Below are 27,313 nucleotides of genomic sequence, written 5' to 3' on the forward strand. Positions count from 1 at the left end.
TTGTTTAGTCAGTGTCAGTCCCTTCATATTAGAAAGGATTGCCCAGTCGCCACTAACCCTCCCTTCATAATGGGCATTGGTAAGTCAGCGATAATCTTCCCGCTATGGGAGGCATCACCCAGTTGTGTACTGTTGTGCAACAAAGCTTAGTGGTAAACTCATCAGGTAGGGAGGTGGTATCAAAGTTTCTTTTTTTACTGACCCTTGGAACAGGAGAAACACAAGGATTACATACATATGACAGTATTAAAAACCCATCCTCAATTTCACTGAGGGCATTAGGAGTCACCATCATTAAGCTAGACTGGAGCCACATCTAGACCACACCGGAGTAAAGCAGTTAGCCTTCATGTTGTGTTTCTCTTGTGCTTTCCTATATATTACCATGTTGTGTCATGACAAGATTTGAGTTTATAAGCTCTGGACTACTCGTCCATGACTGTATTCCGGAGTGCATATTTGTGCTAGAGTTAACAGTCGTGGAGATTTTGTTCAGAAGCAGAGACTCTAGTCAAATGGGCTACATTGTTCTAGGTGGCTTTGGTCTTCATTGCCAATACAGTTACACTAGTTAAGTGAATGATGAATATTCATTGCATTCCTGGCAAGTGCCTGGGAGATGGTGGGGAGTCTCTGAGAGACCAGGAGGTGCGCTTTTCATTACAAAGAACCCAGTTTCTGCCCTTCTCTTGTAACCATTGTACCGATATCGCTGATCCAGTTAGGTTTCTGGTCGTTGCTAACATTCTAAGTGTTGGGATTAAACAGTGACAGATCATGGTAGGACTTTTCTTGTTTGGAATGGTCATTACCTGACACCTACTGGTGGGGATGTTATTTTTTTTGGTCATTCTTTATAGCAAGGTCAGCATTTTTTCCTTATCCCTATTTGCCCTTCATAGTTGGTGGACAAAATTTTGAATCCATGTGGTGAAGACGCTACCTCAGGGCAGTTAGCAGGAGGTCCAGTATTCCGAAACAACATTGTGTGTCTCCCAGTCAACATAGTGCATGACTTAGTGGGGAAATCACAAGTACCTCCATCCATCCTTCTGGGAGCTGGATGCCGACGGCAGGTGCTGTGGAAGAAGTGCTGGCACATTTCTACAGTGTATACTGTCGCCACTTGTCAATGTAGACTTGAATGCTGAAGACTGCCATGGTTTAATTTCTTATCAGGGAAGTCGTCAACTGTCAGCAAACAACCACACTGCCGATCTGGTGACAGAGTGAAGGAAATGTCAAGCTACAATGAACTAAACCTGGAACTTTTGGATCCCAGCACCGCTATAGGAGATACCAAACAGAAGTGATAATGCTATGTATATTTTAAAACTAATATATGCCAGCAATAAGATGTATGTAGCCCATTTCCATTTAAATGTTAACATATGAAGCAACTGCCAATGAGTTTGTCAGTAACAGTATCACTTTAGCAGGAGAAATTCATCGGTAATGAGGGTATCCCAGCAACATTTAATCAGGCTGTTTTTGATAAAATACAGCAAAAGATCAAAGTTACCATGGCAACAGACCTTACGCAGATTGCTGGCACCATTCTATTATGGACTCCTGAGTGACTACTTGATTTCTTTTAATATAAAAATCTGTCTTAAAAAATAATTATAAATATAACTACACCACATCATAACACGGATGGATGAGCAGGTAGGGTGTATGTCTGTAGCAGGACGAGGGGAGCACTTCCTCCAGCTGACAGCCGTGGCCTATTATCCACCATTCAGCAGTATAAGCAATCAGTATAATTTTTGACAAAATAAGGAATCTTCCTGTGTCAGGAGCTGAGGGGTTATCGCCCGACACAATGCACGACGTTGCAGCTCAGTTCAAAACATCATCCATTTCTCTCGAAGGACAGTTTCCAGAGATTAGAATGCAGTTGACATGATGATTTCCACAGTGCTTTGCGGGAGTGCACCATTAGGTGTCACATGGAGCATTGCATTTTGAAAGAACTTTCTGTTCTTGAATTCCTCGCTGATTTCGAGTGGTGTCTTACCCCGTGTTTCCACTAAAATAAAGTAACCCAGGAGGGTGAACACTAAACAAACTCCGCTGAATATCAGGAAGCAGAGGTAGCCAAGACCGTCCTGTGACAGAAAGAGACAATGGCAGTCAGTAAAGGGGCAAACAAAACCGCATTGAAGGAGGGTGAGAGAGAGGTCGGTGAGTGAGATTTCAATACAGTAAAGGAGTGAGGTTAAAGGAAGGGTCAGTGTATGAGACTGAAGGTCATGGAGAGAGATTGGTAGAGGGTCAATGAGTGAGAGAGGGTCAGTGAGTGAGAGGGTCAATGAGTAGGAGAGGGTCAGTGAGTGGGAGACGGTCAGTGAGTGGGAGAGGGTCAGTGAGTGAGAGACGGTCAGTGAGTGAGAGACGGTCAGTGAGTGGGAGACGGTCAGTGAGTGAGAGACGGTCAGTGAGTGGGAGACGCTCAGTGAGTGAGAGACGGTCAGTGAGTGGGAGACAGTCAGGGAGTGAGAGAGGGTCAGTTTGTGGGAGAGGCTCAGTGAGTGGGAGACGGTCAGTGAGTGGGAGACGGTCAGTGAGTGAGACGGTCAGTGAGTGGGAGATGGTCAGTGAGTGGGAGAGGGTCAGTTTGTGGGAGAGGGTCAGTGAGTGGGAGACGGTCAGTGAGTGAGAGGGTCAATGAGTAGGAGAGGGTCAGTGAGTGAGAGAGGGTCAGTGAGTGGGAGACGGTCAGTGAGTGAGAGGGTCAGTGAGTGGGAGAGGGTCAGTTTGTGGGAGAGGGTCAGTGAGTGGGAGACGGTCAGTGAGTGGGTCAGTGAGTGAGAGACGGTCAGTGAGTGGGAGATGGTCAGTGAGTGAGAGACGCAGTGAGTGGGAGCCGGTCAGTGAATGAGAGACGGTCAGTGAGTGAGAGGGTCAGTGAGTGGGAGACGGTCAGTGAGTGGGAGACGGTCAGTGAGTGGGAGACGGTCAGTGAGTGGGGGAGGGTCAGTGAGTGGGAGACGGTCAGTGAGTGGGAGACGGTCAGTGAGTGAGAGAGGGTCAGTGTGTGGGAGACGGTCAGTGAGTGAGAGAGGGTCAGTGAGTGGGAGAGGGTCAGTGAGTGGGAGATGGTCAGTGAGTGGGTCAGTGAGTGAGAGACGGTCAGTGAGTGGGAGACGGTCAGTGAGTGAGAGACGGTCAGTGAGTGGGAGACGGTCAGTGAGTGAGAGACGCAGTGAGTGGGAGCCGGTCAGTGAATGAGAGACGGTCAGCGAGTGGGAGACGGTCAGTGAGTGAGAGACGGTCAGTGAGTGGGAGACGGTCAGTGAGTGGGAGAGGGTATGTGAGTGGGAGACGTTAAGTGAGTGAGAGAGGGTCAGTGAGTGGGAGATGGTCAGTGAGTGGGAGATGGTCAGTGAGTTAGAGACGGTCAGTGAGTGGGAGACGGTCAGTGAGTGAGAGACGGTCAGTGAGTGAGAGACGGTCAGTGAGTGGGAGACGGTCAGTGAGTGAGAGACGCAGTGAGTGGGAGACGGTCAGTGAATGAGAGACGGTCAGTGAGTGGGAGACGACCAGGGAGTGGGAGACGGTCAGTGAGTGAGAGACGCAGTGAGTGGGAGACGGTCAGTGAGTGGGAGACGGTCAGTGAGTGGGGGAGGGTCAGTGAGTGGGAGACGGTCAGTGAGTGGGAGAGGGTCAGTGAGTGGGAGACGTTAAGTGAGTGAGAGAGGGTCAGTGAGTGGGAGATGGTCAGTGAGTGGGAGATGGTCAGTGAGTTAGAGACGGTCAGTGAGTGGGAGACGGTCAGTGAGTGAGAGACGCAGTAAGTGGGAGACGGTCAGTGAATGAGAGATGGTCAGTGAGTGGGAAACGGTCAGGGAGTGGGAGACGGTCAGTGAGTGAGAGACGCAGTGAGTGGGAGACGGTCAGGGAGTGGGAGACGGTCAGTGAGTGGGGGAGGGTCAGTGAGTGGGAGACGGTCAGTGAGTGGGAGACGGTCAGTGAGTGAGAGAGGGTCAGTGTATGGGAGACGGTCAGTGAGTGAGAGAGGGTCAGTGAGTGGGAGACGGTCAGTGAGTGGGAGACAGTCAGGGAGTGGGAGACGGTCAGTGAGTGAGAGACGCAGTGAGTGGGAGACGGTCAGTGAGTGGGAGACGGTCAGTGAGTGGGGGAGGGTCAGTGAGTGGGAGACGGTCAGTGAGTGAGAGAGGGTCAGTGAGTGGGAGATGGTCAGTGAGTGGGAGACGGTCAGTGAGTGAGAGACGGTCAGTGAGTGGGAGACGGTCAGTGAGTGAGAGAGGGTCAGTGAGTGGGAGAGGGTCAGTGAGTGGGAGACGGTCAGTGAGTGAGAGAGGGTCAGTGAGTTAGAGATGGTCAGTGAGTGGGAGACGGTCAGTGAGTGAGAGAGGGTCAGTGAGTGGGAGACGGTCAGTGAGTGAGAGACGGTCAGTGAGTGGGAGACGGTCAGTGAGTGGGAGACGGTCAGGGAGTGAGAGACGGTCAGTGAGTGGGAAAGGGTCAGTGAGTGAGAGAGGGTCAGTGAGTGGGAGACGGTCAGTGAGTGAGAGAGGGTCAGTGAGTGGGAGATGGTCAGTGAGTGGGAGACGGTCAGTGAGTGAGAGACGGTCAGTGAGTGGGAGACGGTCAGTGAGTGAGAGAGGGTCAGTGAGTGGGAGAGGGTCAGTGAGTGGGAGACGGTCAGTGAGTGGGAGACGGTCAGTGAGTGAGAGACGCAGTGAGTGGGAGACGGTCAGTGAATGAGAGACGGTCAGTGAGTGGGAGACGACCAGGGAGTGGGAGACGGTCAGTGAGTGAGAGACGCAGTGAGTGGGAGACGGTCAGTGAGTGGGAGACGGTCAGTGAGTGGGGGAGTGTCAGTGAGTGGGAGACGGTCAGTGAGTGGGAGAGGGTCAGTGAGTGGGAGACGTTAAGTGAGTGAGAGAGGGTCAGTGAGTGGGAGATGGTCAGTGAGTGGGAGATGGTCAGTGAGTTAGAGACGGTCAGTGAGTGGGAGACGGTCAGTGAGTGAGAGACGCAGTAAGTGGGAGACGGTCAGTGAATGAGAGATGGTCAGTGAGTGGGAGACGGTCAGGGAGTGGGAGACGGTCAGTGAGTGAGAGACGCAGTGAGTGGGAGACGGTCAGGGAGTGGGAGACGGTCAGTGAGTGGGGGAGGGTCAGTGAGTGGGAGACGGTCAGTGAGTGGGAGACGGTCAGTGAGTGAGAGAGGGTCAGTGTATGGGAGACGGTCAGTGAGTGAGAGAGGGTCAGTGAGTGGGAGACGGTCAGTGAGTGGGAGACGGTCAGGGAGTGGGAGACGGTCAGTGAGTGAGAGACGCAGTGAGTGGGAGACGGTCAGTGAGTGGGAGACGGTCAGTGAGTGGGGGAGGGTCAGTGAGTGGGAGACGGTCAGTGAGTGAGAGAGGGTCAGTGAGTGGGAGATGGTCAGTGAGTGGGAGACGGTCAGTGAGTGAGAGACGGTCAGTGAGTGGGAGACGGTCAGTGAGTGAGAGAGGGTCAGTGAGTGGGAGAGGGTCAGTGAGTGGGAGACGGTCAGTGAGTGAGAGAGGGTCAGTGAGTTAGAGATGGTCAGTGAGTGGGAGACGGTCAGTGAGTGAGAGAGGGTCAGTGAGTGGGAGACGGTCAGTGAGTGAGAGACGGTCAGTGAGTGGGAGACGGTCAGTGAGTGGGAGACGGTCAGGGAGTGAGAGACGGTCAGTGAGTGGGAAAGGGTCAGTGAGTGAGAGAGGGTCAGTGAGTGGGAGACGGTCAGTGAGTGAGAGAGGGTCAGTGAGTGGGAGACGGTCAGTGAGTGTGAGACGGTCAGTGAGTGGGAGACGGTCAGTGAGTGAGAGAGGGTCAGTGAGTGGGAGAGGGTCAGTGAGTGGGAGACGGTCAGTGAGTGAGAGAGGGTCAGTGAGTTAGAGACGGTCAGTGAGTGGGAGACGGTCAGTGAGTGAGAGAGGGTCAGTGAGTGGGAGACGGTCAGTGAGTGAGAGACGGTCAGTGAGTGGGAGACGGTCAGTGAGTGGGAGACGGTCAGGGAGTGAGAGACGGTCAGTGAGTGGGAAAGGGTCAGTGAGTGAGAGAGGGTCAGTGAGTGGGAGACAGTCAGTGTGTGGGAGACGGTCAGTGAGTGGGAGATGGTCAGTGAGTGAGAGAGTGTCAGTGAGTGGGAGACGGTCAGTGAGTGAGAGACGGTCAGTGAGTGAGAGACGGTCAGTGAGTGGGAGACGGTCAGGGAGTGAGAGAGGGTCAGGGAGTGAGAGACGGTCAGTGAGTGAGAGACGGTCAGTGAGTGAGAGAGGGTCAGTGAGTGGGAGACGGTCAGGGAGTGAGAGAGGGTCAGTGAGTGGGAGATGGTCAGGGAGTGTGAGACGGTCAGGGAGTGGGAGACGGTCAGTGAGTGAGGGAGGGTCAGTGAGTGGGAGACGGTCAGTGAGTGAGAGACGGTCAGTGAGTGGGAGACGTTCAGGGAGTGGGAGACGGTCAGTGAGTGAGAGACGCAGTGAGTGGGAGACGGTCAGTGAGTGGGAGACGGTCGTTGAGTGGGGGAGGGTCAGTGAGTGGGAGACGGTCAGTGAGTGGGAGACGGTCAGTGAGTGAGAGAGGGTCAGTGTGTGGGAGACGGTCAGTGAGTGAGAGAGGGTCAGTGAGTGGGAGACGGTCAGTGTGTGGGAGACGGTCAGGGAGTGGGAGACGGTCAGTGAGTGAGAGACGCAGTGAGTGGGAGAAGGTCAGTGAGTGGGAGACGGTCAGGGAGTGGGAGACGGTCAGTGAGTGAGAGACGCAGTGAGTGGGAGACGGTCAGTGAGTGGGAGACGGTCAGTGAGTGAGAGACGGTCAGTGAGTGGGAGACGGTCAGTGAGTGAGAGAGGGTCAGTGAGTGGGAGACGGTCAGTGAGTGAGAGACGGTCAGTGAGTGGGAGACGGTCAGTGAGTGGGAGACGGTCAGGGAGTGAGAGACGGTCAGTGAGTGGGAAAGGGTCAGTGAGTGAGAGAGGGTCAGTGAGTGGGAGACGGTCAGTGTGTGGGAGATGGTCAGTGAGTGAGAGACGGTCAGTGAGTGAGAGAGTGTCAGTGAGTGGGAGACGGTCAGTGAGTGGGAGACGGTCAGGGAGTGAGAGAGGGTCAGGGAGTGAGAGACGGTCAGTGAGTGAGAGACGGTCAGTGAGTGGGAGACGGTCAGGGAGTGGGAGACGGTCAGGGAGTGAGAGAGGGTCAGTGAGTGGGAGACGGTCAGGGAGTGTGAGACGGTCAGGGAGTGGGAGACGGTCAGTGAGTGAGAGAGGGTCAGTGAGTGGGAGATGGTCAGTGAGTGAGAGACGGTCAGTGAGTGGGAGACAGTCAGGGAGTGGGAGACGGTCAGGGAGTGAGAGACGGTCAGTGAGTGGGAAAGGGTCAGTGAGTGAGAGAGGGTCAGTGAGTGGGAGACGGTCAGTGTGTGGGAGATGGTCATTGAGTGGCAGACGGTCAGTGAGTGGGAGACGGTCAGGGAGTGAGAGAGGGTCAGTGAGTGAGAGACGGTCAGTGAGTGGGAGATGGTCAGGGAGTGTGAGACGGTCAGGGAGTGGGAGACGGTCAGTGAGTGGGAGAGGGTCAGTGAGTGAGAGACGGTCAGTGAGTGGGAGACGGTCAGTGAGTGAGAGACGCAGTGAGTGGGAGACGGTCAGTGAGTGGGAGACGGTCAGTGAGTGGGGGAGGGTCAGTGAGTGGGAGACGGTCAGTGAGTGGGAGACGGTCAGTGAGTGAGAGAGGGTCAGTGTGTGGGAGACGGTCAGTGAGTGAGAGAGGGTCAGTGAGTGGGAGAGGGTCAGTGAGTGGGAGATGGTCAGTGAGTGGGTCAGTGAGTGAGAGACGGTCAGTGAGTGGGAGACGGTCAGTGAGTGAGAGACGGTCAGTGAGTGGGAGACGGTCAGTGAGTGAGAGACGCAGTGAGTGGGAGCCGGTCGGTGTATGAGAGACGGTCAGTGAGTGGGAGACGGTCAGTGAGTGAGAGACGGTCAGTGAGTGGGAGACGGTCAGTGAGTGGGAGAGGGTATGTGAGTGGGAGACGTTAAGTGAGTGAGAGAGGGTCAGTGAGTGGGAGATGGTCAGTGAGTGGGAGACGGTCAGTGAGTTAGAGACGGTCAGTGAGTGGGAGACGGTCAGTGAGTGAGAGACGGTCAGTGAGTGAGAGACGCAGTGAGTGGGAGACGGTCAGTGAGTGGGAGACGGTCAGTGAGTGGGGGAGGGTCAGTGAGTGGGAGACGGTCAGTGAGTGGGAGAGGGTCAGTGAGTGGGAGACGTTAAGTGAGTGAGAGAGGGTCAGTGAGTGGGAGACGGTCAGTGAGTGAGAGACGCAGTAAGTGGGAGACGGTCAGTGAATGAGAGATGGTCAGTGAGTGGGAGACGGTCAGGGAGTGGGAGACGGTCAGTGAGTGAGAGACGCAGTGAGTGGGAGACGGTCAGGGAGTGGGAGACGGTCAGTGAGTGGGGGAGGGTCAGTGAGTGGGAGACGGTCAGTGAGTGGGAGACGGTCAGTGAGTGAGAGAGGGTCAGTGTGTGGGAGACGGTCAGTGAGTGAGAGAGGGTCAGTGAGTGGGAGACGGTCAGTGAGTGGGAGACGGTCAGGGAGTGAGAGACGGTCAGTGAGTGAGAGACGCAGTGAGTGGGAGACGGTCAGTGAGTGGGAGACGGTCAGTGAGTGGGGGAGGGTCAGTGAGTGGGAGACGGTCAGTGAGTGAGAGAGGGTCAGTGAGTTAGAGACGGTCAGTGAGTGGGAGACGGTCAGTGAGTGAGAGACGGTCAGTGAGTGGGAGACGGTCAGTGAGTGGGAGACGGTCAGGGAGTGAGAGACGGTCAGTGAGTGGGAAAGGGTCAGTGAGTGAGAGAGGGTCAGTGAGTGGGAGACGGTCAGTGTGTGGGAGATGGTCAGTGAGTGAGAGACGGTCAGTGAGTGAGAGAGTGTCAGTGAGTGGGAGACGGTCAGTGAGTGGGAGACGGTCAGGGAGTGAGAGAGGGTCAGGGAGTGAGAGACGGTCAGTGAGTGAGAGAGGGTCAGTGAGTGGGAGACGGTCAGGGAGTGAGAGAGGGTCAGTGAGTGGGAGATGGTCAGGGAGTGTGAGACGGTCAGGGAGTGGGAGACGGTCAGGGAGTGAGAGACGGTCAGTGAGTGGGAGATGGTCAGTGAGTGAGAGACGGTCAGTGAGTGGGAGACAGTCAGGGAGTGGGAGACGGTCAGGGAGTGAGAGACGGTCAGTGAGTGGGAAAGGGTCAGTGAGTGAGAGAGGGTCAGTGAGTGGGAGACGGTCAGTGTGTGGGAGATGGTCAGTGAGTGGGAGACGGTCAGTGAGTGGGAGACGGTCAGGGAGTGAGAGAGGGTCAGGGAGTGAGAGACGGTCAGTGAGTGAGAGACGGTCAGTGAGTGGGAGATGGTCAGGGAGTGTGAGACGGTCAGGGAGTGGGAGACGGTCAGTGAGTGAGAGAGGGTCAGTGATTGGGAGGGTCAGTGAGTGAGAGACGGTCAGTGAGTGGGAGACGGTCAGGGAGTGGGAGACGGTCAGTGAGTGAGAGACGCAGTGAGTGGGAGACGGTCAGTGAGTGGGAGACGGTCAGTGAGTGGGGGAGGGTCAGTGAGTGGGAGACGGTCAGTGAGTGAGAGAGGGTCAGTGAGTGGGAGATGGTCAGGGAGTGTGAGACGGTCAGGGAGTGGGAGACGGTCAGTGAGTGAGAGACGGTCAGGGATTGGGAGACGGTCAGTGAGTGAGAGACGGTCAGTGAGTGGGAGGCGGTCAGGGAGTGGGAGACGGTCAGTGAGTGGGAGACGGTCAGGGAGTGAGAGAGGGTCAGGGAGTGGGAGACGGTCAGGGAGTGGGATTGAGGGTCAATGAAATGACGGTCATGGAATGAGACGGGGTATAAAATGGAGTGTCGACAGTGATAAGAAAGGGTGAGTGAGACTGAAAGAGGGTCAGTGAGAGGGAATGAGGGTCAGGGAGTGAAACAGAGAGAAGATTTGTGGTGTGGGTCTCTCGGTGACTGAGTTCAAAGGTCTGTGAGCAAGAAAGAGAGTGAGTGGGTGTGAGACTTTGGATGTGGCAGTGAAACAGACACTGGAGGAGTAAGGACTGGTGTGATGGTGGTGAAGGGACACGCTCCATGAAGTGCCTGATGTGAATGTGCACATCTAATGGGAATCTTTCAGTGAAATGCCCATTTTAAGACTGGCAATGGATACTCACAACCATGAAAGGGAAAAACATTCCAATGAGGAAAAGACCAAACCAGTTCAGGAAGCCATTGATGACGTAGCCAGCTGGCCGGTCAGACTGCAGGAATATTTCCGAGGGTAAGATCATAGCCACTCCACCTGGAAAATATTGTTCAGTTACAGATCACCTGAAACAATCAACTCCTGAACTTTTCCACAATGTCCTGCAGTCTTACTGCAATGGGAAGTAAAAACATTGGGATGTAAAAAAAATTGAGAATAGGATAAGTGCTATCTGACTGTCAGTCGAAAATGATACAAGATGGTCAAAGAGAGCCTGTGTCAACAGGGGCAGAGGCGCCATGGTGGGCTGCTGTTCACCAATGAATGGGAAACATCAGGGGAACAGATTCAATGGCAGTCGGCAGGTCTGTGACAAAACCGGCAAGTATTACTGGGAATCCTATTTTAGTGAACCGCTAGCATGTGTGACTGTTCAATTTAGAACATGCCAGAGGGGAAGAAGAATCCTGGAGGATAATAAAGGGCTTCCTGCCGGGGTGGTTGAGGCAAGGAAGCTGGACACATTTAATGCCACCTTTGATGTGATGGTGTTTCAGTTTGGATTCTGCAAGGCCAGTGCTCATCGCTGCCTCTCGTCAAACTGCCGCTGCTACATCTGGTGCCCCTGGTCTCTTGTCAGCCACGTGAAGGAGAAGCTCACCTGTTCTTAGCTGACTTTCGGGCAAACGAATCTTTACCACATGGCCAGAGAAATTCAAACTAAAATACCAACACGCACAGTACGCAGACACGGTAGTGTACTGGTTAGCGTAACGTTATTACAGCGCCAGCAACCCAGGTTCAATTCCGGCCGCTTTCTGTAAGGAGTTTTTACATTCTCCCCGTGTCTGCGTGGGTTTCCTCCGGGTGCTCCGGTTTCCTCCCACATTCCAAAGACGTACGGGTTAGGAAGTTATGGACGGGCTATATTGGCGCCGGAAGCGTTGCGACACTTGCAAGCTGCCCCCAGATCATTCTACGCAAACATGTATTTCACTGTGTGTTTCAATGTACCTGTGACTAATAAAGATATCTTATCTTATACAATAGCAACTCATGGGAGTAGGATACAGCTATTGGAAGAGCATGGTATTTTTAACATAAAAACATAAAAAGCAGGCCAACCAGCTGTTAAGATTCTGTTCTGTCATTCAGTAAGATCGTGGCTAATCCAACCTTCTCCTCAACACTATTTTTCCCCTCTCTCCCCAGGCCCTTCACTTCCTTAGAACATAGAACACTACAGCACAGTACAGGTCATTTGGCCCACGATGTTGTGCCGACATTTTATCCCGCTCTAAGATCTATCTAACCCTTCCCTCCCACATAGTCTTCCATTTTTCTATCATTAATTTGATTCATTCATGTAGTTCAAATGTCCATCAGTCTCGGCCTCGAGTACTTTCAATGACTTCCACAGCTCCTCAGAAGACTTACAACCCCCTGAGAGAAGAAGTTCCTCTCCATTTCTGTCCAAAATGGGTGACCCTCTTATTCTGAAACTGTGGCTCCTAGTTCCAGATACCCCTACTAGGGGGAGGTCCTCTCAGCATTAAAGAATGGGATTAAATGGTTAAGGAGCTTAGAGGAGAAGAGAGTGAGGCAGAGTTTGATGAGAAGTTACATTTGAATTTGACTTCCGATATTAATTGGAGCATGGCCTCTGGAAGCAAGCCAGACTCTGAAAATGTTATTTTGTTGACACACTAAACAGGCCAACAGTAGCCAGCCAACAGCTTGTTTTGTGTTTCCTGATGAACCAAGCTCATGCACATCCACATTTATGTTTCACAAGGCCCTTCCATAGGGACAAAAAAAAATCAGTCTGAATGCAGATCTCTGATGCAAGGCAACTCTCGAACCTTTTTATAGGAGGATGCAACTTCATCTTCACTGTACAGGCAGTAAGCTGCCATACCATTATTGAAACTATCTGCCTTCCACAGGAAAAAATTGCATTGCGGGTTCTTTCCTAGGTGGCAACTCCTCCATCAGACAGTCAGTCATGCGGCAATGGTCATAGTCCAGTCCACTATCTCTGGTACTTGGCAAGTACCCCTGCTTTGCGAATAGAACAATCTTTGCCCCATCTTCAAGGCGAAGATTGACAGTCAAGTTCAAAAGTTCATTGTCATGGACATGGTATAAATGCCCTGGAAATTAGCTTATTGCAGCTGCAGCACAGTGCATTACAGACACGGCAAACATAAATTACTTAAGCCTAAATTCACAAAAATTGTACATAACTTATATGACAAAAACAGACAAAAATAACCATGACGACATCAGTGCAAGTTGAGGGAAATATAGTCCGAGGTAGTGTTAGGGTTTTTCAGGTCAGTTCAAGAACCTGATGGCAGTGGGGAAGAAGCTGTTGTTGAACGGCAGGGAGTAAAGAGGCCTGGTAAGAGAGGGGGAAAGTAGTTTCGAGGCCAGGATTAGATAAGCAGTGATTTTATTGAATGATAGGCCACACTTGAAGGGCCGAGTGGCCTACTCCCACTCCCAACCCTATACCTGGCCTTTATGTTTGATATTCTTGTATCCTCACAGTTGGGGCCTTGGGCGAGATGGGGTGAATGAAGTAGAGCAAGGGCAGGCGGTGGGGGAGATGAGGGATGAACTTTGATACACCCACTGTGAGGATACAAGAATATCAAACATAAAGGCCAGGCAGCTCCTCATCCGTCCAGCACCTCAACTGGCTTATCATTGAATTAATTGTTAACTTAGTTGATGAGACCCCTAAGGTAAATCTGCTGGGTTTGCACAGGCTGATAGGAATGCAATGTCCTCATGGTGTGTCCTGGGATCATTTCACATAACGGAAGAAGCTTCACGATTGGCTTGTCTTGCATGAAGTCCTGTGGCAAGACACAACATACCCACAGTATCTGATGTCAGCACCACAGCAGTCTCACCACTCTCCTGTGGACCATTCAAAGCTGAGGTATGAGTTTGGGTTGCCTGATTTTTTAAGGGAGAGGTCTGACAGTGTTTGAATGGGGAGACCATGACAAATTTTCTCAGGATGCAATCAATTTAAACAAAGCATTTTCATTGTAGTCACAAATCAATGCCCCATGTGAAATTGGCTTCCCGGCTTCAGCTGCCTGAGATCTCTATATGTTTACCATTAGAGGGAGAAGATCACCAGCAGACACTATATGTAAGGAATCCTCAGATGTCAACTTGCACCCATGCCTTAGAGGGTGGCAGTCCTGTGTGTTAATGTGTGGTGCTGCAGCTTGTTGGTGGCCTTCAAGAATAGGGTGATTGGCTGGAAAGAGAAGAACATCTGCACGACTCAGCTTACCTGGGCCAAGTCCATAGCTGAGAACGTAAGCAAAGATGATGACCAAGCTGCAGTATGGCATCCAGCTGACAAGGTGCTGCAGAGACAAGGCAAGATTAGGTGTGGAAAAGTGCATCCCTCACCTCCCCCACCGCCTGCCCTTGCTCTACTTCATTCACCCCATCTCGCCCAAGGACCCACTGTGAGGATACAAGAATATCAAACATAAAGGCCAGGCAGCTCCTCATCCATCCAGCACCTCAACTGGCTTATCATTGAATTAATTGTTAACTCATCCCGATAGATCAACCTCTATTACTTTGCAGATTATTCCAAACACTTACTTCTCATCAAAACATGGGCGATATTAGTCGTGACAGTACGGAAGGTGGTCATTGGTCCACCTTGCCTGCGGTGCTTCTGTGAAAAACCTACCCAGTTTGTCCTACCCCTTAACTCTGTGCAGTTGACTTACAAGTGTTATCTTTCCTAAAGATTAAAACACTTTTGAAAGTTATTATTAAAGCTTCTTCTAACAAGCTTCAAATAAAACTGAGTGTAGCAACTCACTACTTAAAAAATCCTTCTCCCCTCTGCAATGTTGGCAGTTACCTTAAATCCGTGGTTACAGGCCTCCTACCAGTGGAAACGATAACTCCCTATCCATTCAATAAAAAATTTTACATTTTGAACATCTCTAGTAAATCTCCCCTTTAATCTCTTTGCTCCAAGAGTCATCATAATTTCTCTAGTTCCTGCCTATAAGCAGAGTCCTTTGACGTTGGTACAAATAAATTTCCTTTGTACTTTTTCCAACTTGTGACAGGGTTGCTGTGTACAACTTAACTTTAGTTTTCCAGGAATAACCATAGTGACAAAAACCAAATCACACAGAGTTCCTTTCTCTTGCCAAAACTCTAGCACATTGTTGGGAGTGTGTGCAGGCTTTACTGGCACTTGTGAGACCTTGCCCTTGGCACTACCTACAACCGTCACTGCCCACCTCCTGCTTCTGCCCTGCTCTATGCAATAATGTGGATTTAAAAGCCATGAGGTCTCTCAACAGCTGAAAACTCTTGTGAAAAGAACCTGAGTTCTGTGGATTCCCTAGAAACAAAATAAATTAAGGTAATATCTGGGTTTTTGCAACTTCTTTCACCACCTCAGGAGATCTCAAAATGCTCCACAGCCAAACTATTGTTGGAAAAATGGCAGTCAATTATCACACAACCAGCTCCCACAGACTGGAATTGTGCAGAGATCTGATGATCTCTTTCAGTAATAAAAACTGGATGCTGGACACACTCAGTAGCTCAGGCAGCATCTTGAAGAGCCATAGGGTCATACAGCATATAAACAGGCCCTTCGTACCATCATGGCTCTGCTGACCATCGAGTATTCATCCCTACCAATCCCATTTACTAGCACCTGGTCCACAGCCAACAATGCCTTAGCAATTTGAGTGCTTGCCCAGACATTTCTTATATGTTCTGCAAGTCTCTGCCTCTAGCCTCAAGCAGTGCATTTCTGATTTCAACCATCTGGGTGAAAATATCTTCTTCACATCCCTTCTAAGTCTCCTGCTCCTTACCTTAAACCTGTGCCCCCTAGCTTTAGACACCGTCTGGTATGGGGGGAAAGTTTCTTACTATCTACCCTGTGATATCTATGCCACTCATAATTCTGTATACCTCGGTCAGGTCAAGCATCAGCCCTTCCGCTCCAAGGACTGTTCCAAACACCATCTCTCCAGTCTCTCCCCATAGCTGAATTGCTCCATTCCCTGCAGTATCCTGGTGCATCTCATCTGCACCCTCTCCAGAGCAATTACATCCTCGAGCTGTGGCCGAACCAATGGTTTATAAAGTTGTGCCATAACTCCCTGCATTTTTAATCGATGCAGCAGCTAACAAAGGCGAATATCCTGACTGCCTTCTTCACCCCTTATCAAACTGTGGTACCGCCTTCAGTGACCCTTGGACTTGTTCATCAAGGTCCATCTGTTCCTCAGTACTCTCTAGGGCCTTTCTGTTCATGGTGTATGCTCAAGCTTTATTGGTCTTCTCCTTATTCTTATGTGCCATCTGCCATTGATCTGCCCATTTTACCACCAGCTCATCCTCCTGAAGCCTAAGGCTACCCTCTGATCTGTCAACAACACCACCACTTTTTTTTGTTATCTGCAGTCTGATGAATTATATCTCTTACATTCACATCCAAATTGTTAATGTACATAACAGACACCACTGATCCCTGTGATACATAACTGGTCACAGGCTTTCAATAGCAAAAACAACCCTCACCTTTTGTCTCCCGACCAAGCCAATTTTGGATCCAATTTACCAACTTATCCTGGATCTCATGGGCTCTAACCTTTTGGAACCAGTTTCTTCTGCGAGATCTTGTTAAAGGCTCCACTGAAGTCCTTGTAGGCTACATCAACGCATTGTCCTCATCAATACTGATTAGGGACAGCCAGCATGGCTTTGTGAAGGGAAGATCTTGCCTCACAAGCCTGATAGGGTTCTTTGAGGAGGTGACCAGGAAGATTGATGAGGGTAGTGTAGTAGATGTGGTCTACATGGATTTTAGTAAGGCGTTTGACAAGGTTCCACATGGTCGTCTTCTTCAGAAGGTCCTCCCTGGATCCCTTGGCCTCTGCAGGGAGGCTTGGCCGTGTGGATTCAGAATTGGCTTGCCTGTAGAAAGCAGAGGGTTGTGGTGGAGGGAGTGCATTCGGATTGGAGGGCTGTGACTAATGGTGTCCCACAGGGATTGGTTCTGGGACCTCCACTTTTTGTGATATTTATTAATGACTTAGATGAAGGGATGGAAGGGTGGGTTAGCAAGTTTGTAGATGACACAAAGATCGGTGGTGTTGTGGATAGTGTGGAGGGCTGTCGAAGCTTACAGAGGGATATTCATAGAATGCAGAGCTGGGCTGACAAGTGGCAGATGGAGTTCAATCCAGAGAAGTGTGAGGTGGTACACTTTGGAAGGACAAACTGCAAGGCAGAGTACAAGGTAAATGGCAGGATTCTGGGTAGTGTGGAGGAGCAGAGGGATCTGGGGGTTGATATCCACAGATCACTGAAGGTTGCCTCACAGGTGGATAGGGTAGTTAAGAAAGCTTATGGGATGCTAGCTTTCATAAGTCGTAGGATCGAGTTTAAGAGTTGCGAAGTAATGATGCAGCTTCACAAAACTCTCGTTAGACCCCACTTGGAGTACTGTGTCCAGTTCTGGTCGTCTCATTATAGGAAGGATGTGGACGCATTGGAAAGGGTGCAGAGGAGATTTACCAGGATGCTGCCTGGATTAGAGAGTATGCATTATGAGGAGACACTAAGGGAGCTAGGGCTTTACTCTTTGGAGAGAAGGAGAATGAGAGGAGACATGATAGAGGTGTACAAAATATTAAGAGGAATAGGTAGAGTGGACAGCCAGCGCCTCTTTCCCAGGGCACCAATGCTCAATACAAGAGGGCATGGCTTTAAGGTAATGGGTGGGAAATTCAAGGGAGATGTCAGAGGGAGGGTTTTCACCCAGAGAGTGGTTGGTGCATGGAATGCACTGCCTGGGGTGGTGGTGGAGGCTGATATGTTGGTCAAGTTCAAGAAATCGTTAGGTAAGCAAATGGAGGAATTTAAGATAGAGGGATATGTGGGAGGAAGGGGTTAGATAGTCTTAGGTGTGGTTTGAAGGTCGGCACAACATGGTGGGCCGAAGGGCCTGTATTGTGCCCTATTGTTCTATGGTTCTAATACATTTTGTTGCCTCTTTGGAAAGTTCAATTAAATTGGTCATACAGGAGCTCCCCCTAATGAAGCCATGCTGACTATCTCTGATTAACCCCTGTGTGTCCAAGCATAAATTAATCCTGTTCCTCGGGAATTTTTTTTCAATAACTCCTACCACTGATCCACAGGCCTGTAACTATCTGGCTTATCCCTGCTGCCTTCTTGAATAAAGATACAGCATTTGTTGCCCTCCAGTCATCTGAGGCTTCACTTGAGGCCAATGAAGATTTAAAAATCCTGTCAGGGCCTTGGCAATCTCTTCCCTTGCCTTCCACAGCAGCCTGGGATACATCTCATCAGGCCAGCTAAGATATCCAATGCCTCTTCCTTTTTAATGGTGACGTTGTAGAATTTCACCATTCCCTTCCCTGAATTCTTTAACTAAGGTGTCCTTCTCTTTAGTAAATTCAGATGAGAAGTATTCATTTAAGGCCTCTGGCTCCATACACGGATTGGCCCTTTGGTCGCGAATGAACCCGATTTTTTTCCTAGTTACCCACTTGCCTTTAATACACTTACAAAATGCTTTAGGATTTACCTTAACCTTGTCTGCCAGTGATATTTTATGCCCCCTCTTTGCGGTCTGTTTTAAAGCACCACCCCCCTACAATTTCTATACTCTCCGTAGAATCTTACAGCATGGAAAGTGGCCCTTTGACCCACTAAGAGGACTTTAGGAGACACAAAAAATTCTCCAGATGCTGGAATCTGGAGCACTACACAAAAAGTGCTGGATGAACTCAGCAGGTCAGGCAGCATCCATGGAGGGAAATAAACAGTTGACGTTACGGGCCGAGATCCCTCATCACATGAGGATAGGTTGAGTGAGCTAGGGCTTTTCTCTTTGGAGAGAAGGAGGATGAGAGGTGACCTGATAGAGGTGTACAAGATGATAAGAGGCATAGATCGAGTGGACAGTCAGAGACTTTTTCCCAGGGCGACAATGGCTAACATGAGGGGACATAATTTTAAGATGATTGGAGGAAGGTATAAGGGGGATGTCAGGGGTATGTTTTTTACACAGAGAGTGGTGGGTGCGTGGAACACACTGCTGGCAGAGGTTGTGGGGGCAGATACATTAGAGACATTTAAGAGACTCTTAGATAGCCACATTAATGATAGAAAAATAGGGAGCTATGTGGGAGGGAAGGGTTAGATAGATAATGGAGCAGTATAAAATATCGGCACAACATTTTGAGCTGGATGGCCTGTACTGTGCTGTAATGTTCTGTGTTCTATGTTCTATCAGGACTGCAGGCACCCTTTTATACTAATCCTACACTCGTTCCATTTTACTCTTCTCACATTCCCCTCAATCCCCCCAAAATTTTGCCACTCACCTACTAGTTAGAGCAGCCAATATACTGACCAACCCACATTGTCCTGGAACATGGGGGGGGAACAAGAGTAGCCTGAAGAAACCCATATAGTCACAGGGAGAATGTGCAAATTCTATACAAACAGCTCCAGAGGACAGTATTGAACCTGGATCACTGGAACTGTGAGGCAGCAGCCCCATTAGCTGTGCTACTGTGTATCCCCAAGCAGTTCTTCCCAGGCTATCAGGCCTCCTCATTCTCAGTTCTTTACACTTACCATATGTTTTCTTTTTAGGATAGGATAGGATATCTTTATTAGTCACATGTACAATGAAACACACAGTGAAATGCATCTTTTGCTCAGTGTGTTCTGGGGGCAGCCCGCAAGTGTCACCACGCTTCCAGCACCAACATAGCATGCCCGCAACTTCCTAACCCGTACGTCTTTGGAATGTGGGAGGAAACCGGAGCACCCGGAGGAAACCCACGCAGTCACGGGGAGAACATACAAACTCCTTACAGACAGTGGCGGGAATTGAACCTGGGTTGCTGGCGCTGTAGTAGCATTGTGCTGACCATGCCTGCTCAACCCTCAATATCCCTAGACATCCTGGGTTCCTTGGACTTGTTAGCCTTACCATTCACTCTTACCAGAACATGTTGGCCCTGAACCCTTACACTTTCGGCAAATGTTGACAAGTAGCTGTCCTCTGTCTATTTTTGCCTGTATGATGATCCCCAATCCGGGATCTTAATTTCTGGTTCATCCTCAACTCTTTCCATAACTCCATTGAAGCCTCAGCATGTGGTCACTATCTCCAAAATGTTCTCCCACTGACACTTCAACAATTTGCTTAGTTACATTCCCTAAGGTTAGACCCAGTGATGCCCTGACTCCAATTACACTGTCCATGCACGGGCTCAAAAAGCTATTCTGGATGCACTTTACAAATTCCACCTACTGTAAGTCTTTTGCATTAAGGTTGAAGTCTCCTACGACTTTTACCCTATTGTTCTCACATCCCTCCGTCATTGCCTACATATCTGCGCTTCTATCTCCGAGGAGGCCTAAAGTATACCCTCAGCAAAGTGATTGTCCCCTTTTTTTATAAGCTCTATCCACATGGCTTCATTTGAACAGCTTTCTGGGATATCTTCTCTCATTACTGCTGTAATGGACTCCTTCTTCAATATTGCAATGCCTCCTCCTCTTTTCCATCCATCCCTATACCCTGGAATGCAGTGTAATGTGATGAATATACACTGTAGTGTGGGGAATGTGCAGTGTAGTGGGGAGACTGTATGCTGTACTGTGAGGAATGTATGCTGTCATGTGGCGAATGTCCAGTGTAGTGTGGTGAACATATGCTGTAGTGTGGTGAACTGTGTTGAATGGGTGCGGCAGTGTGTTGGCTCAGCTGAGACAGCTCCCCCTTCTGCAAGAGTCACATGTGGAACATAGGTATACGCAAGCCATACAACCATTCAGTCTGCCCTGCATTTCAAATAGATCATGGATGATCTTTATCTCAGTTCCACAAGGGGAAATACATTCTTTTTACTCTATCTAAAATGTTGATCATTTAAAAATATCATCATTAGATCCTCCCTCATCTGCAAAACTCAAGGTAATCTGAGCTGGGAAACGGACAGTCGACGTTTCGGGTCAAAACCTTTCATCTAGACTGGAAAAGGGACTAGACTGAACCTCTTTCCAGTCCAGAAGAAGGGTCTTGACCCGAAACATCAACTGTCCGTTTCCCTCCACAGATGCTGCCCGACCCGCTGGGTTCCTCCAGCATTTTGTGTGTTGCTCCAGGTTCCAGCATTTGCAGTCTCTTGTTTCTCCAGATAATTTAAGGTGTTTCATCCAATGAGTCCTTATAATTTAACCCTTCTTGCTAAAAAAAAATTCATTTTTTTCTTTTTTCCTATTTCCCGAGACCTGTAACTGTCTTTTTGCTCTTTCATCAATGTTCACAGATCACAAACCAGAATAATTATGAATGCCAGTTTAAGAGATCACTCTTAACAATGGTGGCTTCCTTTCTCTTGGCCCCACCCAATGTCGCTCACCTGCAGTGAAAAGGTAACAGTGAAAAGTCCTGTCCACAGACTCATAAAGCCTAGTCCCCCACAGAGGAGGGTTTTTCTTCCAGTTCGTTCAACGAAGAATCCCTGTGCAAAAAGATTCACAAAGTAAAACAGTGAGTTATAGTGAAGCTCTGCTCTTGGTTATCTCTGTCCTGGCTTTGGGAAATGTTTAGTGTTAATAAAGGGGTTTGAACTTGATCTAATTGATCAAGAATTGCTCCTTGATCTCATGGAACTCCAATGTTGTTTTTGGTTTTCAACCCAGTTATGTTGATGGTATTGTCTGAGTATCACCAAGTTGCAGGCTACACATGCCTTGTGGAACTATCAGCACCTATTCATAGGTGCTGGAGATGGTCAGGTGCTTAACATGGGCAGTTCCGGACTCTTCTCGCAGCCTTTCTAATAAGGCATTAATGAACTAGAATAATTCCTTACGTCAGCGGTTCCAGCAGAAATTTCAAGAGCCCAGACTTGCTAAAGGATAAAGCTATACATTCCATGGGTTATTGTGGTACCGTATCAGATTAGAAAGAAGCTGAGTATTTTGGTTATGAAGATTCAAACACCAAGATACAAACTGACTCCAATATAGTTTCACCTTATATTTCATTAGGAGCAGTAAGTCCTCTACACAATGCAGCTCGAGCCATTATGTGGTTGTTCAGGTTTATAAATGCAATAATGTCAGACATCTTGAATGCAATGTTTCTTCCTAATGCTCTTCTAGTTAAGTAGAGCATCACTTTCAAATCTCTATTAGAGCAATCTCAACAGTGGCATCCGTGTGATGGTCCAAGCTGTTTGCCATGTGGGAGCCACTGCGAACTCAAGGAAACAAGGCTGGTATGGCCGTGCAGCGGTTTCACAGCTCCAGTGGCCTGGGTTTGATCCTGACCACAAGTGCTGCCTTTGTAGAGTTTTTACATGTGTACTTCTGCTGGGTAATCTGGTTTCCGCCCATATCCCAAAGCTGTGTTGGTAGGTTAATTGGCGACTGTACATGACCTCCTTGTGTTGGTTAAAGAATCAAAAGGGAATTGATGGGCACATATGAGAGGGAATAAGGGGCTGATGGAAATGCTCCTGGCTGAACAGCCTCCTGCGTCATTAGAAGGTATAAATTTAAGGGGCCTGCAGTTCTTTTCATACAATAGATTCCGTTCATGACCTCGGTCAATCCAGGAGAATACAGCCAAATCCCAAAAGGAGACCAGACTAGAGAAAGCAGTTTCCACACCTGATATAACTAACCAACCAAGACCACAATCCTTCCTCATCACCAGCTATCCAGATGAATACTGCACTTACACAGATCAGCAATGTGAGAGTTTCAATCAGCCCTGTTCCAATGGACACGTATGGTATTGTCTCCTCAGGAATCCCTGCCGCATAGAAAATCTCAAAAGCATAAGAATAGATCTGGAAGACAAAAATTGTATTCAGTTCCTTGGAGAAAAATTGTTTTATTTTTAATTGAAATTGTTTTTTTAAGGTGCCAGATCATCCAACAATTTATTGATATATAACAAATACTGCTCTCTTAAGCAATCACTTTCACTGAAGCTTAGACAGACAGCCAGCTCCTCTGTGCTGGACCTTTGAAACTGGCGATGAATTACTCTGATTCCGTAACGCTTACCTCACAGCCCTTCAAATGTTTTCCTTTCTAATATTTACCATCGTTCCTTGCTGTCTCCATGGCCCAAGAACAAATAAAATGCATTGAAATAAATCCCTTACCTTCACTATAAACTCTGAAGATCCTCATCATTTTCAGCTTTCCCTCTAATCTGCAATGGTGTTGGGAAATCTCCACTAAATCTCTTTAAAGTGATTCTCTCATAGAGTCATAGAATCACAGAGCAATACAGCACGGATACAGGCCCTTTGGCCCAACCAGTCCATGCCGACCACATTCTCCACCCAGCTAGTCCCAATTTCCTGCGTTCGGCCCATATCCCTCTGAGCCCCGCTGCTCTTAAATGATACCATTGTACCTGCCTCAACCACTTCCTCTGGCAGCTCATTCCATATAGTCAGCACCATCTGCATGAAAAAGTTACCCCTAGATCCCTTTTAAATCTTTCCCCTCTCTCCCTAAGCATTTCCCCCTTGTTTTGGACTCCCCTACCCTGGGGAAAAGACTGTTACCATCCACCTTATCTATGCCTCTCATAATTTTAAACATTTCTGTAAGGTTGCCCCTCCTTCTCCTACGTTCCAGGGAATAAAGGCCTAGCCTGGCTGACCTCTCCCTATGACTCAGGCCCTCTAGTCCTGGCAATATCCTCGTAAATCTTCTCTGCATTCTCTCCAGTTTATCCACATCTTTCCTATAATGGGGCGACCAAAACTGTCCACAGTACTCCAAGTGCGGCCTCACCTACGACTTATCCAACTGCAACATAATGTCCCAACCTGTCTCGACGCCCACTTCTAGGTTCCCCATTCACCCTTTCAAAGGCAAATACTATCCTTTTGTAATATTCAAAAATATTAGTATTCCATTATTCTTCAGCAATCTGATTAACATAGCAATCAATTTTAATTTAAAAATTATGAAAGACCCGATTATATTGTTAAATGTTGGAGAAGGTAGTATTGTTAGATTACATTATGTTGTAATGTTAAAACCTTGAAAATATCAGGGAAGAATACAACACATTATGAAGCTTGTTTTGCAGATTTCAGTAAATAAACTGTTTAAAATTCTATATGTTTAATTCATATTTTATACCATTTCAGGTCATTGCTATATTTCAAGATTTGGAAGTAAGTATAAAAACAGATAGTAAAAGTTTTTATAATTATATAAAGTGGAAAAGGGTGGCTAAAGTGAACGTAAGTCCCTTGGAAGATGAAAATGGCAAATTAATATTGGGTAATGTGGAAATGGCCAAAGCCTTGAAGGACTATTTTGTGTCACTCTTCGTGGTGGAGGACACGTCTAACATGCCAAAGAGAGATGTTATGGATGCAATGGGGGGTGAGGATCTCAATACAATCGCTGTCTTTAAAGAGGTAGTGATGAGCAAACTAGTGGGCCTAAAGACAAGACCCCTGGTCCTAATGGGATGCATCCCAGGATACTGAAAGAAATGGCACAAGTTATAGTGGAGGTGTTTGTGATAATTTACCAAAATTCTCTGGACTCTGGGCAGATCCCGGCAGATTGGAAGACAGTAAATGTCACGCCACTGTTTAAAAAAGGATGTAGGCAAAAGGCAGGTAACTATAGACCAATTATCTTAACATCTGTAGCCAGGAAAATGCTTGAAGCCATCATTTAGGAAGAAATAGCGAGACATCTGGATAGAAGTGTTCCATCAGGCAGACACAACATGGATTCAGGAAGGACAGATCCTGTTTGACAAACTTACTTTACTGGAGTTCTTTGAGGATATAATGAGCATTGTGGATAGAGGGGAACAGGTAGATATTGTATACTTGGATTTCCAGAAGGCGTTTGATAAGGTGCTGCAAAAAAGACTTATCCATAAGATAAGGATGCATGGAGTTGGGGGTAACGTATTAGCATGGATAGAGGATTGGTTAACCAATAGAAGGCAGAGAGTTGGGATGAATGGGTGTTTCTCTCATTGGCAGTCAGTGGTGAAAAGGATGTTGCAGGGGTCAGTGCTGGTCCCGCAACTGTTCACGCTATACATTAACGATTTGGAAGAGGGGAACGAGTGTAGCGTATCTAAGTTTGCAGATGACACTAAATTGAGTGGAAAAGCAAAATTGTGCAGAGGATGCGGAGAGCCTGTACAGAGATATAGACAGGTTAAATGAGTGAGAAAGGGTCTGGCAGAATGGAGTACAATGTTAGTAAATGCGAGGTCATCCACTTTGGAAGGAAAGATAGATCAGATTATTATTCAAATGGTGAAAGATTGCAGCATTGCTGTTGTGCAGAGAGACTTGGGAGTGCTTGTGCATAAATCGCAAAAGGTTGGTTTGCAGGTGCAATAGGTTATCAAGAAGGCAAATGGAATGTTGGCCTTCATTGCTGGAGGGATTGAATTTAAGAGCAGGGAGGTTACGCTGTAACTGTACAGGGTACTGGTGAGGCCGCACCTGAGGTACTGCGTGCAGTTCTGGTCTCCTTACTTGAGGAAAGATATACTGGCTTTGGAGGTGGTGCAGAGGAGGTTCACCAGGTTGAGTAGAGAGATGAGGGGGTTAGCCTATGAGGAGACATTAAGTCACCTGGGACTATACTCGCTGGAATTCAGAAGAATGAGAGAGGATCTTATAGAAACATATAAAATTATGAAAGGGATAGATAAGATAGAGGCAGGAAGGTTGTTTCCACTTGTAGGTGAGACTAGAACTAGGGGACATAGCCTCAAGATTCGGGAGAATAGATTTAGGACAGAGGTGAAGAGAAACTGCTTTTCCCAGAGAGCAGTGAATCTGTGGAATTCTCTGCCCAGGGAATCAATGGAGGCTACCTCATTAAATATATTTAAGACACAGTTAGATAGTTATTTTGCATGGTAGGGGAATAAGGGTTATGGGGAAAAGGCAGGTAGGTGGATCTGAGTCCATGGCCAGATCAGCCATTATCTTATTGAATGGCGGAGCAGGCTCGACGGGCCAGATGGCCTCCTCCTGCTCCTATTTCTTATGTTCTTATATAAGTATTAGAGCTTTTTTAAGTTCTTGTTTGGTTCAAAATGGGTTGACATGTTGCTAGACCTATGGTTTACATATACATAAATGATTTTGACTAAGGAATATGTGGGTGGTACGAAATTGGTGGTGTTTAGCTAAAAGTGTGAGACCGCACTCAAAATATCAGAAGGCAGGGAGGTGGAATAAAGAGCCTACTCATTCCTTAGATATTCAAAAATTATATTGGGTAGGAGAGCAAAGAGTTCTAGGAGTATGTACAGATATTGTTAAAAAATGGCATTAAGTTGTGAAGTACATTTACTCTGTGTAGCGGTGTAAAATGGATGAAAAGGCTGACTGATTTTTGGTGACCTGCATTCGCTTAATGGACAAAAAAATCAGAAGAGGTTTAAGGAAGCCTAGTCACTGAACTATCACACAAAGTAAATCTCCACCAGGAAGAGTATAGCTAGAGTACTAAAGAATCATATCTTAATGAATCAGAGGTTATGTTGTTTTAGCGTGGACTTTTGAACAGATCACAGCAGGGATATTGCATGCAATCAAGGTGCTCATGCTGTCGAACAGGTATTGAGACAAGTGCAGGAAAGGTTTGCCAGGTGACCAGAACTGACACCATACGGTTAGCATTCAATGAGTCTTTCTTGTGAAAAAGGCAAAAACTAAGAGGAGACATAAAAGAGGTCTATAAAGTTATCAAGAGGTTTAAGGGGTGAGTTCAGAACAAAGAGACACAAATACAAGATGGGAACTGACTGATCAAATAGAGGGTTTAGGAAGAATTGCTTTACATGAGAGAGTGGAACTTGCCCATGTGGCGTGATTAAAGCAGATCGCATTGATATATTTCCCAGATGAATCAATGGTTATATTGCCCATGGGAGATCAATAGTTATAGACCAAAAATATTTTGTAAGCACACATGTTCTGTTATCATGATTTGGGTTATGCTTGTGTGTCAATGTTTAACCAAAACATGAATCATCCAGGTGAGCTGTCACTGGCTGTGGTTTCACACTATCATCTGTTGGTGGTGCTGTGGAGTGAGCTTCTAAAATCTTTCCAATTCCTTTGCAATCCAATAGACAGAAAAAATACCAGCCAGCAGATAAAATACCACAGCGTGAAGATCAGAACGATAAGTGGTGACATTCACTGACGGTTAGGTTATACAATTCAATTTATACCATATTTAAGAACAGGGAGATCACACCAAGGTGATTTGATGGGAGATCAATGTGCTTGAATCAAATTCTTTCCTCCCTTGTCTTGATGTGACACCAATCCAGTTAAAATAAGATTCAATTATTAACAGAGAAAACATTGTCAGTGTGATAATTATTGAAACAGTGCCAATTTCATAATGGTAAAGGCCCCGTTTTATTTCTTTTACCCCATCTTTCTATTTCATGCTCACGAGGTGTAAAATGTACAGGGACTATTCTGAGGTTGTGAAATATATAATTGCAAGATATTTCTTTAGGGAATTAGGTAATGCAAAAAGGATGAAGCAACCACTTACTGCAGCCTCAGAGTTCTGTGCCTCTGTAAAACAGATCTGAATGAAAGATCGGTAAGATTTCGAGAGAAAAGTTGGACCATGTTTTAGTGAGCATGCTTCTTTGATCCATTGTGCTCTACCAACCCAATATTCCTTGTCTGCGTGAAACAGAACTGGTCTGGACTGGGGAACTTTAATTACACTCATGTCCTGATATGCATCTTTACCCCAGTATTGTTTTGACCCAACAAAAAACAACAACTAAATAAATTGTTCCAAGAAGGAAAAGTAGGTCAGTGTGAGAGCATCAGAAAGGTAGAAATTCGCCTGAGCTTGTTTCACTGAAAATGGATTTTTCATCCTCAAAGTGAAATACAATAATTTCCATTTCTGGCTTGTTTTGAATCATTCTAAAAATTCGACTAGCCTGTTC

The 27,313-nt window shown here is 47.7% G+C and overlaps 1 protein-coding gene across 5 annotated transcripts in view; it reads right to left on the reverse strand.

The window, feature by feature from the left end:
* Positions 1-266: 266 nt before the first annotated feature.
* Positions 267-27,313, reverse strand: part of LOC127579636 (solute carrier family 2, facilitated glucose transporter member 11-like) — a 69,651-nt gene continuing 42,604 nt past the window's right edge. For all 5 annotated transcript variants that reach the window (XM_052032537.1, XM_052032534.1, XM_052032538.1 and 2 more), the window contains 5 exons: positions 22,047-22,157; positions 20,718-20,819; positions 13,544-13,619; positions 10,196-10,323; positions 267-2,111 (listed from right to left, as the gene is read on the reverse strand). In XM_052032537.1, the coding sequence (XP_051888497.1) occupies positions 1,890-2,111; positions 10,196-10,323; positions 13,544-13,619; positions 20,718-20,819; positions 22,047-22,157 (639 nt within the window). In that variant the 3' untranslated portion in view covers positions 267-1,889. The remainder of the gene's footprint in view (positions 2,112-10,195; positions 10,324-13,543; positions 13,620-20,717; positions 20,820-22,046; positions 22,158-27,313) is intronic.

Source organism: Pristis pectinata, chromosome 17 (genome assembly GCF_009764475.1).
Source record: "Pristis pectinata isolate sPriPec2 chromosome 17, sPriPec2.1.pri, whole genome shotgun sequence".
Taxonomy (NCBI): domain Eukaryota; kingdom Metazoa; phylum Chordata; class Chondrichthyes; order Rhinopristiformes; family Pristidae; genus Pristis; species Pristis pectinata.